The sequence below is a fragment of the Phaethon aethereus genome (assembly GCF_964289735.1).
Source record: "Phaethon aethereus genome assembly, chromosome: 9".
In the NCBI taxonomy this organism is placed as follows: Eukaryota; Metazoa; Chordata; class Aves; order Phaethontiformes; family Phaethontidae; genus Phaethon; species Phaethon aethereus.
This window is the reverse complement of record NC_138585.1, coordinates 11,033,541-11,054,301: the sequence shown is the minus strand read 5'-3', so window position 1 is coordinate 11,054,301 and position 20,761 is coordinate 11,033,541. Positions and strand designations below refer to the sequence as shown.

Genomic DNA, 20,761 nt, shown 5'->3' with positions numbered 1-20,761 from the left:
ACAGGGCCAAAAGGAACAGGGGTCCCAGTCTTGCCCATCCAAAATTTTGTAGGCAAGATTTCCTTTGAGTTACAACAATAGGGTCCAGACCCCCAAAACACAGTAGGACTGAGTAATTTTTTTTTTTCATTATTTTAACTATTTTTAACTATTTTAACAGATTCTCTGCAGTAACAGTCTGCTCGAATCAACAGACTACTGGCTGCAGAATCAGAGGACACCATGCCAAATTGGCTTTCTGGAAGACAAGTCAGAAAGCAACTGTGCCTCAGTAAGTATTCACTGTAATCTCCTCTGGGGAAAGGTCCATTGAGAGTTATTTGGGTAGGTGTGGGGCCAACCACAGTACATGCTAATTTAAAAAAGTCAATGACTGACACTGAAATTATAGCAATTTGTCTATAGGTTCTGTAATTTCCAGCTTCCTGTTAAAAGCAAACATGCATACAGATTTATATACAGAGCACATTAATAAAGATTACTGCAGAGGTTTCCCCACATTTGGCCTTCAGACTTTGTGGCCCTCCATATTTTTTTTATGTTCATAATCTGCAACTGACAAGAGAGAAAAATAAGCCAAAGAGAAAATTATTCCAAACTGTAACTTGTTAACCGGCAGGTTGGAAAGAGCAGATGTTTAAAAGGCTGCTCAATGTTCCTGAAGGCATAGAGATAGAATTCACGAGAAAACTTTTTCCACATTAGATGAGGAGAAGCTGCTAAAGAACTCAAGGAGAATTATTTTACATTTGAAACGAAATTTAAATCTCACTTGTGGGTTATAATGCAATTAAGAACAGCTTTTGGTTAAGAGCATACATGAAGAAACAGGAGTTGTTCTGTTGCTTTACACACTATCTACATGAAACTGGATGGAAGTATATTGCTATGATTGTAATAGTTCTTTTATTTGATGAAGAACTCAGGTGAGCTGATCCTTACTCAGAATCCCATTTGATTGCTACTCCCTGGCCTCAGTGAGCCAACAAGGGCTTTAGAAAAGAGCAGGTTTATCTCAGGTGAAAGGTTTCCAGCACTGCTTGTGCTGCACACAACCTAAAGCCAGGTGAGGGCTTTCTGGACTCTACTGGGACTCCCTCAAGGTCATGGACATTTCAGCTCTAGCTGATGAAGCCGGACACCTATTGTCAAGAAACTGAATCTCCATCCCATGGTGGCGATGACTGGAGGCTTTGTGTCCTGCCTGGGGGGATGCAGCATGCTTGAGAACAGCAGCAGTGATACAACAGTGTAATTGCAGCAGTTAAAAGTTGGGAATATGGTCAAAGGGTTATAGGGCTCAATTCACTGTCATGCTGTCCACTGGAGTATCAATTTCCACAAGACAGAGTGAGCAAAATACACAACCTAATCAAAGTGTGCTAATAAACAACCATACGAGGTGTAAGCTGAGAGACTAAACAGACTCCTGTGTCTATTTTGGATGATGCTGGGTGAAATAAGGAAGGGGATATTAAGGAGTATGGTTTAGTGGTACTCATTTCCTAGATTCCCAAAACTAGACAGACAGCAGTTTCTTGTTCTTTAAGCATTCTGCATGTATTCTCCCAAGCAAAAGGGTCACAGTGTTAAGATGTACAAACATTGTTCAATTGCAGCTGAAACGCTGTCATGTGAACAGTATCCCGAATACATTCTTAACCAGAATGGGGTCATCAGGCAGGTAATCTGTGGTATCCTTGTTGTTTGATATAGGAAAGGATTGTTTTTAATGCAAAAAACCTTGACCGCAGTCATTTGTGTTTACTATTTAGTATTTCATATCCTAAAAAAAGGCTTATTTTCTCAGAGGAAATTATTATACCAAATAATAATATAAAAATGAATTATGACTTTCTTTTTGATATGTTGAGCTTTGACTTTATTCTTCATGTTTCTTTGAATCTTATAGGAAATTGTATCTATCTATGATAGGGTGGAGCTACTGAGAAAAGATAGCTTGTTAAAGCAAGACTATGCTCAGGTTTGATTTAAAAATACCCGGTATAGCTGCTTGATACACAGTTTTCCTCTTGAAAGCACAGATCAGGTTTTATCTAGCCCTGATCAGTCACCTTGTAAGGAAATTAAGCATTACGTTAGCCATTTTGCAGATGTGAGAGAAGAGACAGAAGTACTGAAATGACTTTTCATTAAAATCTCAAAAGGAGATTCTGAGATAAGGGATTTCAGCAAGTCGCAGACCCAAATCTCACGTGTTGAAGGCCCAAAATTTTCCCTGGCAAAGTCATGCAAGGTGATATTTTTTTTTTTAATCCCCTCTGTCAAAGACAAACAAGACAAAGCTCGCTCTTTCCTAAGAAAACAGCTTGTGTTACTATAGTGTGATGCTGTAGTTCTGCTTGTAGGCAGAGGCCGTGGGCAAAGGTGCTCCATGAGGCGTCAAGGATACAGAACTGCTCCTAATGCCTAATGCCCTTATTAGTTCCTAATGCCATCCTAAACTACAAGACTGACTGACCCCGCTCTTACATGAAGGGAATATTAGGATATGCTTTGAAACAAGGTCTGCCAAGTCATCTTCTCCCACTGCCTACTCCTTGCATAGTGCACATATAGGACAGTCAGCTTTTCCTGTACGGCTTTCTGAACACAGTGCCAACTCACTACACACACACAAAGGTTCACAATTTTCATAGCAAAATTTTAGTACCTAGTTGATTCTGCAATTTACAGTTATTACTATAGAAGAAAAGAGATTATATTGAAAAAATTTTGTATTAATAAGACTGAAGTAGAATGTACAATAATATATTGAGTAAAATTAAAATATCATACATAGAGAGCATTAATTTAGAAGCTAAGAAGTTAAATATTATTTTGGAACATCACTGTTCACATCAAGAGAAACGGTATTTGGTGGTCTGGAAGCTTAGTTCTTCATCTGTACCCAGAAGTTATGCTTTTGAGTTACTGTTAAAGAGTTACTCATAAACTGTTATGAGCCAAACTGAAGTTTTGTTTGTATTCCTGGTTAATTTATTCTGAATGGTAGTAGAGTACCGAATTTTAATTTGGGTGCCTAAAAAGTTGCACAACTAATGTAAATACAAGCAGTAAACTAGAAAACTTTAACATTAATAGTCAAATCTGATGTGTGGATCAGAGTGCAAGAACCTTTTTTTTTTTCCCCCAAGAATTGCACTCCCCACCTTAGATACATGGGTGGTTCACTTGGCTGTGCACAGTACATGAGCAAACCAGGGAACAGGGAATACTTAACCACTGTGCAAAGATTAAGCATTACTTCAGTACCATACTTGGAACCTGCAAAGCATTTCATTCTGAGTCCTTTCCACTGACTGACACTAAACAAGCAGAAGCTGCAGGAATGAGGGAGGAAGAAGGATATGAACATGGAATAGTTTCCCCAGCTTCTCAATTAGCAAGCAAACCAGACTGCCCTTAGCAGAATGTATGTTCTATCTTCTCTTTCACATGGACGATTTTATAAATTGCTGTTGCCAATGGTGCCAGAGATGTTTTAACCAAACTGTCTCTGAAAGTTGTCATTAGGTTTGCAGAAGGAGAAAAGAAACCTCAAATGTACTGTACCATTAATGGTTGCTTTTCCCAAAGATAGCTCATAATACATTTAGCTATAGTGTTCAGTTTTCATGTGAAGAGTTTATGTTTAGTGATAAGGGGTCTAATCTTACTGTAACTATAAACGCAACAAGACCATATGAACATAGCTTTCATAAATGTTATATTCATTATGTCCCATTACAGATTAGCACAGCTAGTACCAGTAAAAATAGACTCATGCCTGTCCTACATATGCTCACTGAGTATACTAACATTGATTTATTAAAACACTAAACATTTAACTCGGTTATAGCAGGCTGCTTTTTCAAAGAGAGAATTTTTTTTTGAGTGGAACAGGCATTTTAGTACACATAACAGTCCATTCATTTCCAAGCTGGTTAATTATATGAAAATAATAGATTGTGTTAGAGGAATAGTATTTCATATTTGTTTAAGTTGGAAATCTTCTCCTGAGCTCTGAAAACTGTTATTTCAAATTCTGGTACCCTGCCATAATAGAAAAAATGCTACTGTGTCCATATTTAATCCAATGTTCCCCATCATCTGCAAGGATGAAATCACAGGGAGAAACAATAGCGAGATGTGGTGTTTGTTCTCCATTCTTATGCCAACTGAGTGGTATGTTGGTGAGTTATCTATGAAAAGAAGTGTTATATGTATAATAAGTGAGTATGATGTCAACAGAGTTTGAAATATTGTCTTGTCCTAACTTTCCTTTTCTACTTTCTGTATATATTATTTTTGTCCAATTCTCTGTGTTTACATTTAGGAAGTCAGATTAGATACACTGGAATTGAGTACAGGGGGACAGGGCTAACTGTCTTAGGTTATCAGAGCTTTCTAGGGAGAGTTCCCGCAGAGGCTAGTCAGGAAGGGGTAGCTGAGAGAAATTCTGTGTGCTTGAAGTGAAGGCACAGTGAGAGAGAGTGAAGGTAAATCCTAGGTAGTAGCACTGTTTGTCTTAATTTCTGTATTGGAATAAAACATCCTACCAGCTGTCTTTAAAACATCCCTGGACTGAAATGTGCTACTATCCCTATTTCAGATGACCCTATCTGATTTTCCCATGCTGTCTGCTAAAAAAGGTTAAACTCCCTCAAAGAACAACAACTTCTACACTGATGTTATGAATGTCTTTTTCCTCTTTAGAGAATACTTGAGTAATTGATAAACATCAAACTAAACTTAGTTCAATTAATAATGATACTGTTTAGCAGCAGTTTACTGCTGCAGATTAGAATACATAGTTTAGTGCTATCATAATTAGATAGTATAAATTTTAGAGGTAGTTTAATTATGGAAGTCTTGTTTTGTTTGTTTCCACTGAATGAGAACTTAATCAAAATCCACCTAATAGAATAAAATACATGGATTCATGAGACATAATCATTCATAAGATAGTGACTTATAAATGTAATTAAAATATCTGTAATGTGACATTCTTATTACTCCATGGAGAGACCTCACATAATAAATGGAGTTTCACGTAAGTATATGTATCTTTGTCCACTCCATTATTGCCAACTATCTTTCGCTGGACCTACATCAAATGTTCCCTGTTTTGGACATGTTTTTAAGCAAACCTTATCAAAAAAAAAAAAAAAGGTAGATACTTTGTCCCTACTTTCCCTCCAAAGATCTAGATTATTTAATTACCAGTGCTGATCAATTGTGGTTCCTTTATGTTAGTGCAAGTTAAGAAATTTAAATTCTTCTTTAATTACATGATTTATAGTTTCTTCTAGCATTGGACTCTCCTAAGTGCAAAGTCTTGATCTTACACACAGAAAAGTCATTTATCATTCTTCTCAGCAGTTCCTAAGATTTTACTTTTTTCTTTTTAATGCCTGTGCAGTAAGCATCAGCATGCTTAAGGTGGTATTGCCACACTGCTAAAGATGTATCTTAATTGTCTTTTATGAATTCTTCGTGAAAAGAGTAGTTTAGAAAAAAGTAGGATACAAAACAAACAAAAAAAGATGGTATTATAGTTCTGCAAGATATTTGGCATTCATTTACATCAAGTTGCATAAATCATACCAGTGAATTTTCCAGAAATTCTCTGGACTTTCACACTCTAGACCAGCAACAGGTAGAAAAACCATTAGAATTATATTTGCACTGAAAAAAGATTTTCTCTCAAAATGGACCCAGTCTCCAATAATCTCCCCACAAAATGCGACATCATGCCCTCTCCCTCTTCACATGACCATCTTGTCCCAACATGGAGGCTGTGAAGCAGGCCTTCCTGCTCCAAAAAGCCTAACAAGGAATTGCACTTGAGAGCCACTGATCTAGGAAAATACACCATTCCCTTCCCAAGCAGTGTGCCCCCGTGTGAGGGGTAATGGGATTTCCAGACTTTGGCAGAAATGCTGCAAACTTTTTGTCAAGTATCCTGGAGAAGTAGAAACACAAACTTTACACCATTAAATGGCAGTGATAGATATGAAAGGTGGAAAACCTCTGCTTTGCAATTAAAACAAAGGAATAAAAAACAGTGCTCATGTCTTACTTTAGCATAACAAGATATAGCTTTTTAAAGAATCAAGATGTGTCAAGGACTCTAAAGCTCATTTAAAAATCATTTTATGTCTCCTTATAGCTGAAATAAATCTGGCTTTGCAGATTTTGAACAGTTTCAATAAAGGGTTTAAAGATTTGAAACGTTCTTGAAATAGTCCAGCAACTTTTCTGCTTGCAAGTACTCCTACTCTGTAACAACATAAATGCTTACACCAGAATACTCCATACAAGTATGCATATAATGTAGGCTGTACGCATAGACGTACACAGTTATATATTGGTTAGATCCAGCCCAAGGGAGCAGCAGGAACACATGGCCAGAGTGCAGAGAAAGGGGAAGGACAGCAGCCCAAACTTCGGTCAAATTCAGTCTTGCTAAAGTACCCTCTCATTTAATAGTTGGCTGCTTTTGTCTGACCCTGTGCCATTTGCACTTTTTCTCCAAGTGGTCTGATGAGTGCTGGTGGTAGCACAAAGGACAGTGGAGGACAGCTAGGGAAGTGAGGATGGTGGAGACAGTAACCAGCAACTGGATGGGCTTATGTCATGTGGAAGAACCCTAATCCATCCGCAGCACAGGAGGAGGAAGAATTGCAGCTTGGGGTTGTTAGCTGGTTAGTTGAGTACAGAACATACCCAGTCTAGGAGACAGACATTAGCATCTCAAGGAAAGGAAGCAATGCTTATATTAGTGAAGGGTGGCAAGGCTGTTGCCTTGATGAGAAATAAAACAGATTGTTAAGAAAGCAAACAGGGGATGTAATTGTGGATCATGTTGTCTATGACCTCCCTGTTTACTGAGATAATGAAGAATGTCCTTTTGCCATCATAGCAGCTGGATTTTCAGAACTGGCAGCTTACCCTACTACTGCATAGCTTTGCTGTCCCAAGCAGGTACCTAGAGCATTGTCAATGGCATTGTGGTTTTGCCGTCAAGCTTTTAAACAGATTCTGGAGGAGGTTAAGGATGCCATTATTCACTAATTTGAGCTGGTCAGATCAGGGCTTCTGTGGTCTCACCTCCTCCTCCAGCCCCTACTTCATCTTTTTTACCACCCTGGCAGTTGTACAAATATGAAGTAAGTCAGTTCAGAAAGAAAAGTAACTACGAAATTAAGAAAATAGTTTTTCTGGCCAATTCTTCTTTGAATCATCTCACTGTATTGTCAGACAAATGCCAGTGCTCACTCAAACGATGGAACAAAACCATCCAGGAAACAGCTCCCACAAATTAATTCAAATTGATAACATATGCAAAAGGGAAGATCTTTGTCAATGTGTATTTTGAGGGAAAAAAAGAAAGTAGCTTTCAGTTGAATTAAAGTAGATTATGAGCAGTTTTCATTCACTTCTTCACCTAAGTCTTCTTAAAGATCTGACACTACGTATCTTTAGATGTTTACGTAAAAATATACAGATTTATCTTACATCAGTCTTTGATACTAGTATTACTTCCAGGTAACTTGCTAACAATAGTGTGGACACTGGGTCAGGGTGTTGAAATCTAAGCACTGGGACATTTTGTACCTCTTAATCAGGGCCCCTATCTCCAGTATGTTCTCCAAAGAATGAAAGCATGCCCTTACTGAAGGGTGGAGATCTAGTCTTACAGGAATTCAGAAAGAAGGATGTTTCTCACCAGGATTGGTAGTAGTCAACAAGGCTCTTTATACAGCCAAGTATGGAAGTGCAATCTTGAAAAAAATAGGAAGTTTTTTTGTTTGTTGTGTTTTTATATATCAAACCCATATGTGTGTTCCTGAATAGTGACCATACATAGCTGAAACAACTTCCTAGTAAACACAGCAAAGCCCTATTTGTGTGCATAAAATAGACAGACCTACATACTAAGATGTTTGCCCTCCCTCATGAGGTTGCATGGACACCCTCAGCAGTATGTCACATAGACAGGGGATTACAAGAGTGTTTATTTTACCTTTCACTCAGTAATTACTCAACCATCTTCAAGAACAGCATTGTCTCTTTCAGAAATCAAAATCCATCCATTGCTTTCCAGATCTAAGCCATAATTACTAGAGGTATTTTTAGTTTTAAGTCTCATCTTCCTATTCAGCCTGACGATACCTTAATTATATGCTGACAAGGAGCAGGAATCAACAGCTGCAGGCTAAATTGTGGCACTGAGTCTTAGTCCTTTCTCAGGCATGTGTGGGTGTTCATGCTACTGTGGTAAGGAATTGTACCTTCCAGAGAGCCCCTCTCTCTCTTGCACAGAGAAATAAAAAACCCCCTCTTCAACAGTTACTCTCTGCCTTATGGAGCCCAGTGCAGGCAGACTGAGCACCAGTTTAAAAGACCACTGAAAGGATTACTTGTATAATCTGTAAAATACGTTTCGCTTTTTGCTCTTGTACATACGTGGCTCTGAAAAATACATCTTCACATATGAGCTAATGTTAAGGCAGAAATTAAGTATGCCCTTAAATGGTTGTATTTCCACATTTTCAGTACCACACATGTATTTCATATAGCAGCCAAAAGCTGCCTCTCCGAATTTCAGGGTGGGAAAGATTGACAATTGATTTTCTTCTCTTTCCTTGTAACTTCAGACATGGACACTCTTCTGTCTAGATCTACCACCTTCTTTCCTGTCCCACTGTGATACTCACACAGCAGTGTTTTCCTATCCGTATATAAGAGAACCAGATGCTTAGCCTTACTCTGACAAAGCTTTAAATAAACACCAGGAGGATCAAGCATGGTATCGCAGCAGTATCCCCTTCAGCATTTCACACTGGCATATTCTCAGTGCCTCCATGGTCTGCTTTATCAAGAAAAGGGATTCTTGTGCTACCTTCAGAGTGGACATCTGTAACTGCTTGCTGCTGTTAGAAACACAGGCTCCCTCTAACGTGAATTCCAGTGTGAGGCTTATAGAAATTTGTTAAACATAAATAAAGAGGGCATGAGAGAAAACAGATGGTACATGTGGCATAAATATTTTCTTTAAGACATAGGTGACAATTAATTACATCAAACCCAAAGGAATAAGCCTTAATGGGAAGAAAATATTCACAGCTGGTTTTGAAGCAGAGGATTATGAAGAGATGACTCGGGATGATTCATTAACGCAGTCCAGCCATTAAAATAGCGATAGTCTCTAAAATACCAAGACCTATAAATCTATCAAGTCATTTGAGATATGTACCTTCTGATGAGTAATTAGGACTAAATTTCAGGTACATTACTGCTAAAAATGCTGGGCGGAGAGCAGTATAACACATCCTTCTGACAACACACAATGCATACCTAAAAAAGAATTGTGGCTGGGCTGGGGAGACACAGGAAAGTCATGTCAGGACCTTATTTAGGTGAACTGGAGCAAGTCACAGAAGATGGTATATACTGGGTTGTCTGATTTTGGAAATGCTCCATTAGAGCTTGCAAGGAGAGTGGTTGGAAACCTCATCTGCATGTTAGATAGCAGTTGTGCAGCTCATGGGATAGAATCTTACATAGAATCTGAAAGGAGTAATGTAATTTTTGTGTCTCTCCTAATGAAAATACAGGACAAGAAGGGGAAAAAGACTTTCTCCGCTCACAGCTAGAGAGGGAAATTGTCACTCTCTAATCATGCAAAGCACCGTACAACAAAGGGAAGGCCAAGACTTGGCTTCAAGTTGATGTTTCCCCAACCTGCCCTGCATCCTGTTGAAGTTCTGGGCAGAGAAAGTGTTCGTAGAGTGCCATGGTCCTACTTTGACAAGGATGGATTTTTTGGTAGTTTGCAGTAGCCTGATCTCACTTTGGTGAGATAAGGAAGGTACCACTATATAGCTGAGGGATAGCAGACATGAAGCCTTTTGCGTTGTTTAGATTACAGTGCAGAAGGTGTGCCTGAGCTGCTTCATACTCTGGGGTTATGGCTTGAAAATTCTCCCACCTGTGTAATACTGCTGCCTCACATTTCCATTCGTGTACATCCTTTTGCAAGCAGTTATGTGGCATATCTAGTACTTCCAAACTAATATTTTTATTTCTACATTTCACAGCTGGTTCCTCTGCTAGAATCATTTTGGCAAGCGTGGAAATTAATGTGAGACAAGCATTGCATCCAAATGATAATGGATAATTAGCTCTGTCTTCCAGAAGTCGCTTTTTTATTCTAAGCGACTATCAGGCTATTCCAAATACCTCATGTAAGACATATTCGAACTCAAGAGCCTCTTTACCCATTCAAGTATAAAGGATCAAATTGTACCATGTGTGGAGGAGAGTGCTACATCTTTTATACCATTCCCAGTCTCCTGACTACCAAAAAGTCGAGCTATGCATATTAGTTACAACTGTTAATGACTCCAAAAAGAAGTGATGAGAGCCAATGGCAGGGAAAATAAGTCAGCAAAATTTACTCAGTGGGGGAAAGGAAATTGTAATCTAAAAGCAAATAACTGCAACATAAAAGCAACAACTAGTAACTTTCAGTTTCCTTATTTCTTTGAAATATCTGAGATCTCTACAAAAAGATGTCAATCCTTATAAAACATTCTTCTTCAGTATGCATTTATGTCTATGCTTAGGGAAGGGAAACACAGTTATGTTCTTCTATCCCATGACAGCACGCCAATTCAATAGTAACTCAGGAAACAAAATCCTGCTTGTTTTCCAAAGCTACTCAGAGGTGGAGCAATAGGAGACTAAAAATAGTAATGACAAAAAAAAAGGTGAGAGAACACTCTATAGAATATTACCTGACACTCAACAATTTTTAGCTGGCAGTTTGTGAACAGTTGGGATCTCTCTCTCCCCCCCAGAAACTATAGGAAAGTGTATTTCCCTTTACATGCTTTATAATATAGGCATCACAAGCCTCACTGCTCTGCATGAAGGTGTTTTAAAGCAGCATAGTATAAAACCAGAAGGAAGCTGAATGAAGATCACACATTAGGCATTATGAAACTATATGCACAAGAAAGCCACACACGCACGCTCCTACTTCAGATAATCCTTATATCCTCTTCATTAGGGTGTGTGTGACTGCACAGTTGTATCTTTAAATAGCCAAGAAATTTGTGACTGGGCCTGAGGGAGTGCAAAGACCACCTGCCCCCCAGGCAACTTGTGTAATTGCCCCTATTCCAGTTCAGTCTGCTGCTGGCTGCAGCAATAGAGCTTTTATCAAGTAAAGTGAGCAGTTGTTTATTACACAGATAAACATGCATGCCCAATAACAGTGTGAGAACTTCAAGAATGTACTAGGGTTGGAAGTTCTTCTGCATATTTTTGTGCTCTTGGCATTCACAGCATGAAGTCTAACTGCCACTGTAAGTTTCACCTAATTGTAGTTGAGTGTTTTGCCATAGGTGTCTTCTCCTCCAAAACTCAGGATCTTGTACAGACAAAGTGTATGTTCATGTGCCCTTTGAAATAAAAGATCTGCTACAGCTGTCGGTACAACATCCATTTTACCATCACAGTCTTAGCATAAAGGGGTTTTTTTCCTAGCTACACTAAGAAAAAGTTACCAGGGTGAGCAAAAGCAGGGATAGGGGTTTCTGTTCTGTAGAGACACTTACCTTCTCAAAGCATCTGCGTAAGTCAGAGAACAATCAGGAACCACATCACATAGTGTTACTGAAACTACCTAAAACACCACTCCTGACAGTGTTGCAGGAAACTGGCTCAGGCTGAGGTTTCTAGCTCCTTTTCCAAAAAGATCCAATCCAATCCTCAACTGGATGCCAGGCTTTCTCATCTCATTGCTTTTCTGCACAGGAACGGGGAGCCAAAAAAGCCCTGACTTTAATCATCACTGTAGGAGCTTCCAGACCCCTTTCTGTAATATGAACCCAGCTTAGGGATGATGCCACAGAAAGCATGTCAGGGAGCCTCACAGTCCCATTTGCACCACTGCTCTGGACCTACAAGTTTAAGGCATCCATGAAGAAAGCAGATGTTGTCCTGGCAGAAGCTTGTCTTGGGGAAGAAGAAAGTTCAGACCAGAAATTTTTTTTAATTTCCAGCTTCGTCATTTGAGATACGAGAAACTGAAAACTAGGAGATTCTTGCTTTATTTAAGGAGTTTGTTCTAAACCCCTCAAAAGTCCTATTCAGATAGTTTTTCTCCAGCCACATATATGAATAAGTATGTGTAATGAATGACTCCTTTTTTTAAGCTGCAGAGCTTAAAAGTGGTAATGATAAAGCTAGTAATCCAACTGACTCACGGACAGAAAGATCTGTATTTCTGTCTCCTATTATTTAACTTAGTAGAAAAACATCCATGATTTCAGCAGCTGTGTGGTCTGGCTCCAGGAATACAGAGCTTGTGAGAATGGGTGAGTATGCAGAAGTACAGGTACTTCTGCCTGACACACAGGGATTAGGGATGGTTTCAGTAATTCTGATGCAGTGGTCACCTCCTCCAGATTCCAGCAGAAGATGTTTAAAACTGAGATATTCCATGCTCTTTTTAACTGATGGTATGCAAATGTGTGTAGAATCATATTTTTCTAAGCATTTGGGAAGAACCAGTATCGAATCCACCAAAATGATGTTTCCCAGTTAAAATCACTTTATGTATTATGAACAGTTTAGAGAATTTCCCAGCTTGCTTCTTAAACTGTGCATTTGGGTAAGATAAGTCCTTCCAGATCCACACCTCCTCCCCACCCCCCTTTTTTTTTTCCTTGAAAGGTGCTTAAAGGACTCTGTGAGAGGAAATTATTTATCTTTACTATTTCATACTGGATTCTGGAAATCAGACTTCAATGGGGGCAAGACCTAGATCTGTCAAAAACTACAAGTAATAAGGAAAAACATTGTCCCAAAGCAGCTGTGGATTTGTATGCATAAAAATAGTTTGACAAACTAGTTGAATTAGATTTAAATTAGTTTGATTAATTTTTTTTTTTCAGAATCAAGGGAATACCTAGGATTACAGCCTCAGTAAAGAAGCATAATTATGGTTTCTAGTTGCCTGTTTACCAACAGAAATAATTTCAGGCTCAACTGAGAGCAATGAAAGAGCAAATGCAAGTTGAGTGGACAGCAAATAAAAGAGAAGTGGGGGGAAAAGGAAATGTCAAAGTTCATTTAAGGCTTTCTTTCTAATTATGCAGTGGCATTTAGTGTTTTGAGAGCATATATTTTAGATGTCAATTTAACTGACTTGAAGAATCTTTTTAATGTGACAACAACACATTCTGCAAGCATGGTAGGCATGGTGATTCATGATTTCATTTTCCAAAAAATTGTTGGATCTGAGATGGTGGTATTGTAGAAGACTTTTTTTTTAATGGATGCTAACACAAAGCAGTCCTCTAAAAATAGTTAGAGAGAAAGAGGGCAGCACCAGAGTAAACTCCTACTTATGGAAAAGCAGACAGACCTACAGGCCCACTCCTTTCAGGGACACTTTTGGCAACAGAGCCTTCTCTGATGGCTCTGAGAGGCTTAAACAGAAAGACAGAAGAGTCCAGTGCCTTGACAGAGCCATGTCAAACAACCTCCCACAGCAACAGTCTCCATCAGCAGAAGTTGAGCATTGGGCTTCAGCTTTTTTCAAGTCAAATTTTAAGTGCTGATGGTCTGTGGGAGGCAGGTGAGAAGAACAAAGAAGGCTGGAGGGTGAGTAGCTGTGATAAGGAGACAGACTGTGTTGTCACCAGTGCTGACAGCGGGAGAAAGAAGAACTGCTGCTTCTGCCCCACCAGTGTTCTTCTTGTGACGACTCTGCAGTTTGGAGGCTTTTGGTATCTGCTGTACTTGACATGCCACACAAAGCTACTACTCTGTGTGCTGGAGATTAGATCTTCATTTCCAATCAAGACATAGCTCATGAGTACACGTGGTCAAGATCTCCATGTAACAATCTGTAGTCACTTTTGAACTTGCTGGATGATATCCATCTAATTTGACTATAGGCCAGAGGTCAAAGTTCCTATAGGTTTCATGAATATAGATGAAACTGGGAGATTGTAAGTGCACCAGCTGAGTATGAACTCAAACCTTGCTTATACAACAGAGAAACAAGACAAAGCCACACCTTGATAAACATTCTACTGAAGCGAAAGTGTCAGTCAGAGCTTACACCTCAGGATGCTGAAAAGTCAACCTTGAAATGTTAATATATAGGTAAGCAGGCTTTTCTAATCCCAGCACTCACATAGCCAATCAGAAAATCACCTGTTTTCCAGACCACTTCATAAGCAGAAGAACGTGTAATATTTCTTCTTTTTCATGTAATCTTGACACTTAAGAGCTCTACCTGTTTATAACCTGTGTAACAGCTGGGGCAGAGCTGCTCTGGAATTTGTACGGCACACATGAGCAGACGCTATGCAAGTCTCCTTCAGCAGAAACACAGGTCAGTCCCTAAAGGTTTAGTTTAAAATGACTGAAGCCGTTGGCAACCATATGTTATCTTTATTATATTATTATTGAACTTTAGTCAGAAATTATGAAAAGGGAGATTGGTGAGACACAGCAGGAGGAAAGCCCACAGAGAGAGACTGAGCTGATGAAGTTGAGCAATTAGCCTTTTGTTTGAGGCATACTACTAAGAGCGGACACAGAGAGCAGAGGGCATCACTGCTGTTCTGGGCTAATCCTCGGCTCAGACAAGCCTGGCACTGCCATTTCTGTTTTTCTGCTTTCATGTTACTGTTTCCTAGTAGTTTATGTCTTATCTTTATTGGCCTTTGTGTAACTGAAGTAACATCATATTTAAGGATGTACTCAGAGACTATGAATTGCTGAATTTAGAGGCTATGCCATGTGTTGTGAACTCAGTGTTCAGAACAGGATATTTTATCTTCTGAATTGCAGTGGAAACCACTAGTTAGTTGCTAAGAGTTTATTTTATGTGGAAAAAGTCTCTAAAGAGCAAAATGGTTCAGTCACAGAATAAGTGGATTTTTTTTTATTTGTACTTTAACTTAATCTAGAGATCTCTATAGGGTGACTCATTGACAATAAAGTGCATGGAACTAAGAAGACTTGTCACCAAACTATTCATGGTAGAGTGGTAATTTCTATTGCTAGTAACATTGGTCAGCTGTAGCTGGATCTTTTGTGTGCTGAATGCAAATACTGTTAAGGGATTTCCTCCCTTCCTTTTCAGAGGGAAGAAAATATGATGGTCTTGGTTTAAAAATTTAACCTTATGACCCAGGAAGAAAGCAGCCGCACTGGGGCCAGGGCAGGCTGGGTGATGAGAAGGAAGAGTTTAGGGCATTATCCTGATCAGTTAGATTTTACAAACCTGATTTTTATTCTTAATGTGTATATTGATGCATATTTATTATACAACTGAGTTCAGTCAAAACCCATCATTATACCTGTGTGTTTCCATCCTTAGTTCCCACCTCATTTTCTCAAAAGCACAGAGAACTTACAGAATGGTGTGCTTTTACTACAGAAGGATCTCACTAACCAGTGGAGCAAAGGGGCCTTTTTTAACCTAGAGACAATAGTTTCTGATACACTGGATCCAGTCCTGAAATCCTTTCCACAGAAGGCTTTGAGTAGAGATTTATCAGGAGGCATATTTCAAGAGGTGCGACAACCATGGAGCTGCTGATTTTGTCTGCTGCCCTGCAAAGTACCACCTCCCCATTCCTTCTTCCCCCACTATAATCCAGAACTAAGGCACTTAAGCCCAGGATACAGCAATACATAGCAGACCTGCCCCACTGTATGAAAGACAGTATGAAAATGAGAAACAGTCTAAACTATTATGTACACTAATGTTATACTATAAAAAGGGTGGAAGAAAAACATTTGGTATCAGAATGAAGTGATAAGCATTACTAAATAGTAGAGGCAAGTAAGAAAAAACTAGCTTACTCAATTTAAAAACAACAAATACACTTTTCCAGCTATTGCTGCTTTATCTGATGATCTAACAGCTTATATCTAGTTGTATAATGCAGAATTTACTCTTTCCATCCATCTGATAATTATACTTTATGCTTTGGTAATACCTGCTCATCCATACACCCCAGAGACCTGGAGCAGGTGGAACTTGAGTTCGATCATTCTCTCATAGTCACTGCTATGGAATATTTTCACTTGGTATTTTGTTTAGCAAAATCATTTGCATTTTTAAATTATGCTTAGCAGCATTTACTTCCTCGTCTCTTTCTCAAGTACTGAAAATGTGTGTAGAGCACCATAGAACTGTTTGACATGCACAGATAAGCAGAATGGATTTAAGTACTTGTAACTTTTTGATCTCCTTTTTTTCTTTCTACATGACATACAAATGTCTTTGGGAAAAATAATTTATTTTTATAGTGGTTTAGAGCAACACTGTACCAAATGAGACTATCTAGGTGTGTTAAAAAAACAGTAGGCACATACTCACCTGTCCCAGAAATCTGAACATATCTGGCCTATAGTTAACCACAACAGTTAAAACTTCATGGCATTTTGACAACTGAACGTTTCAAAAATTTCTATGACATCTTTTCCCTAGAAGTGTCTAAAATTTGGAAGTACAATTTTTTAAAGCTTTATCTTTGTCTTTCTGGAGCAGCCTGGTCAATGACATATTGTTCCAGACTGTGCTGATATTTGGGTAGCAGGCATCAGCCTGCCCTGCTGAACAAGACATGAAAGGATGCAGGAAAAGGGGAAGGAGCATGACTGGCTTCCGTGCAACCCACAAACTAGTCTTGGGTTGATACTTATTATTTTGCTCAGGAACAAATCCTCCTTGAAAATAATATCCCCTGCAATGGTCTGATGGAACCATAATTTTTCCATATTAAAAATTTTCAAATACAGGAAATGGAAAAAGACAAGATTAACTTGAAAAAAGCTAAATGGTGGTAAATTATGGTTTATTGGTTTATATTTATCATTGTTTTATTGAGACTGACCTTGAAATCACTTTTCTCAGCTTTGTTAACTGTCACAGTTATATTATGTAGTCCTCTGGGATTCTACTTGACATTTAAATGGGCAGAGAAAGAAAGAAAAATAAATAAGGCCTAGCAAAAAAGTAATTTAAGAAGACTGATGCAGGCACATAAGGTTTTACAGAAAAGTACATTAAATTTGTAGTTTTGCACAAACAGTAATACTTTCTTTTCATTCTGCAGCAAGAACTACTTTTGACCCCAGTCTGTAAATTAAACAATAACAGAGAAACGTAAACTTTTTAATGGTAATGAGAGACAAGCAAAGGATAGAAATATTAAGCTGTATGTTTCTTTTGGCCTTGATGGATGCAGAGTCATTTCCATGAAGTAAGTTTTACACCCAACATGTGCATATTGATTCAGGCAATCACTGAATCATTGATAACAAGATTCCCATAAAATACAATAAATTTGCCTAAGATCTCAAATTTCTGAAGCTGCAATGTAGGAGACTACTACTCTTCAAAGCCTGAGTCACAGTGGAAACCTGATAGTGGTTTTCCAGCACATAAATCAGAATTATATTGTAGAAATTGTACTGACAGGTGCAGACATATTGGCCTCAGGTGTCAGTTATGAAAGTTTCTTTTAGTAAATGATTGTGGTCAAATGACCAAAGCCACAAGCCTCCGCAAAAAACTCACACAAGCAGCATCATTTTACACAAGTCCTACCAAACCTAGATGCTAGAAAAATTCCTAGGATCTCCAAAATTATGAGGTCGTTTATTAGCTAAAGGGTAATCTCATGTGACATTTTAGAACATTTATTTAGAAATCATAATTTTATAGCTATTTTGTTGTATTTCTAAAAATAAATAAATGGCACTTTAAACTCTATTTGGATTACAAAACTCAAGAAGGTGCAAATTTAAAGAACAGAGGTGTCAATAATTAGGGGTTCTTACAGACGGGCTGGGGGTGGGGGTGTAGATATATATATAAGTATCTCACAAGAAGTCCAAGAGTTTTTATTTAGCCTTCCCATTAGCATAAATAATTCAAGTGAAAATAAATGCAAGGTTCTTTCTGGGAGCTTTGCAGATCAGCATTTTGATAACCATCAAAACAAATGATCTTGTCATACAGACAGAAAAACAGATGGCTGCATTGCTAGAATCTGCTGGAAAAGGCATTTTATGCCATCCTAATATAAGTCAAAAATATGTGAATGTTGCTGGTCATTTTCAAAGAAAGAAGGCTCACAGAAAATTTCTGGATAAAATACGGCACATTGCCACTCCTCTGATATTTTCTGTGGGTTACAGTTTGCTTTGTCTCAGATGCCTGGAGTAAAGCAATCTTTTTTTCCTAGGGCTTTCACTGACTTCAGCTCCTAAGGGAGCACAACATGTAGCTGTACGTTCCATGAAATAGACACTCAACCATTCCCGTGAGTGATGCTTTGGACTAGCTAGATTTGGTTATTGTGCTGTGGGGAAATTACGGCGATCTAAACCATCTTTCTAAAGCCAGGAGACTCTGATTTTGGTCTAATAAAACTTTAGAGCAACTGTATTGTTTTCCTACTTCTGCACAGATGAAATTAGGATCAGAATAGGGCTCAGAATTCCAAAACTGCCATCTGATCACAGAGGTATTGCTGAGAGCAGAAATGAATGAGGTCAGACACTCCATTAAATCCTTAACATCAACTGTCTTAGCAATCATAGTTTCTGTAAAATGTCACAACCCGCTTCACAAGCTGTATCTTCACAGTTCTACAGTTAAAAAAAGGGATAAAGTGTTCTGTAACATAATAGCATATAAGAAGCAATATACATCCTGAGACCAAACAACACCTGCCCAAAACATAGAGTGGAAACAACGTGGAAATAAATGCCAACCCTTTAATTTCTCAGAGAATAATGCTAAATAATCAGAACATCACTGCATTAATGTAAGATGCACGTCACTCATGCACAAGGAGCAAGGGAAGATACAAACAAGCACAGTCAGATACATATTAATTTAAAAGCCACACTGCAAGAGTTTCATACCCGCATCATGCAAACCAGGACAGAGAGGAGACAACTAACTGCCCTGGCATACAGCTACCTTCCTGCTCCCACCACTGGACTCCTGTCAGCAAGAGAAGCTAACATTTAAAGTGAACAAACTAACTACTGAATGCCTCTGGGGAAAGCTTAAAGCACAAGGAACAGCACAGTTTGAACTTGCTTTTCCTGCCATTGAGATACAGTTGCTGCTTCGGTTTTTTGCCCTTGAGAAACGCAAAACCAGCGCTTCAGCTGGTTTTATATACAAAACTACTATCAGTCTTGGGCTCAGGAGTCACTCAGCCTTCCTAGGCCACACGGTATCCTGCATGTCCTCAGGCTAAGGCATTTAAACTGTGTTTTTCCTTTGCACCCAGGAACTGCTGCTCAGAATTATTTTCTCCTGTGATCTCTCCTGGGGCTAATTATCTTTTCCACTTCTGTTTGTAGGAAATTAAACATGAGTTTTATAGGCAGATTGCAGTGCAGTCCTAAACCAGTTATTTTCTCTAACTCTCTCCTGGGCTGTCTGAATTGATACCTTGCATGTCTAAGTAGACTTGGTGTTGTAACAGAAGACAGGAGAGAGGATGGAGAAAGCAGAGCAACACAGACCTGAGATGTAAAGACCCTACGAACTCATTTTCCAGACAGCACTTACACACTGACATACCAACCAGAACAGCGTAACACACAGTGAGTTCTGCACAATTGCCCTGCAAACCCAAATACATACACAGAAGTTTAGCCTATGCTGAGGTATATGGCACCAAACCCAGCCTGCTAGTGACACCTAGGCCAAAGCTGGTGAGGATCAGCTGTATGGATACAGTGGGAGAGTGACAGGGATGAAGTGGTTTATGCCACCTGAGTGTTGTCCTGCCACCATTTTGATACTGTCTTTAACTGCATGGTCGTAATCCACCAACTGACATAGATTAGAAACAAAGAAATCATGTTTAAGAGTGTCCTTTAGGTTACAAAGTCATAACTGAAATGTTGTAAAATGGCAGATACAGAGTTCTCTGCTTCTTCATAATTCTGCATGTTTTTGCAGTCTTCCTGTTCATTGAATCAGGCACAGATCCTGCGTTGCATAGATGTGAGCATACAAGGCAGAATTAACGTTGTGCAAGCCATCTGTATCTAGTTCTAATTTTCAAGTTGAGTTTAAATTCCTTTCTTTTAAAATAGATATTGAAATTTATTTGGAAGGATAGTATATTACATATATGTATTCAGATTTTATGGAGGGAAAAAATAAACACCTCCTGCAGCACTTTAAACAAGTGTTGATCACAGTCCTTTACAGTGCAGAACACAAGACTATGGCTCTCACTTCACTTACCAGAGTAACTGTATCAGTTAGGTGCAAGGGACAGCTATTATCCCAGTGAAAAGGAAGAATAATAGTGGATTTTCATTTCAACCTCTTCCCTAAGAAGAAGCTGGAAGAACTCATGCTTCATGGGAGAAAAGGGACCAAGCATTTCCAAAGCTGTTTCTCTTCTCAAAAGCTGCTATCAGCTCCTAGCCATTACAGCACTGTGCAAGAAGCTACTACTATTGTGGCAGGATGAGCTCAACCTTCAAAGATCTCTGCTGAGTTAGTATTTTGACACAGAAGAGTATTGGAAAACCAACAGATTTTCTTCTTAATTAAAAAAAATAGTTTAATAAAAAAACCCACAAGCTAGGGCTTGTTTTAGTCTCACCAAAAGCTATAAGATACTTCACAGGACAAAGAAAAAGCCTTTCCTTACTGTCAGGCATTGAT

At 38.7% G+C, this 20,761-nt stretch overlaps 1 protein-coding gene across 1 annotated transcript in view; it reads left to right on the top strand.

The window, feature by feature from the left end:
- Positions 1 to 20,761, top strand: part of SPHKAP (SPHK1 interactor, AKAP domain containing) — a gene marked incomplete at its 3' end in the record, with an annotated part of 101,368 nt that overhangs the window by 55,539 nt on the left and 25,068 nt on the right. Inside the window, 1 exon segment of the mRNA XM_082003329.1 lies at positions 161 to 271. Within this exon segment, the coding sequence (XP_081859455.1) occupies positions 161 to 271 (111 nt within the window).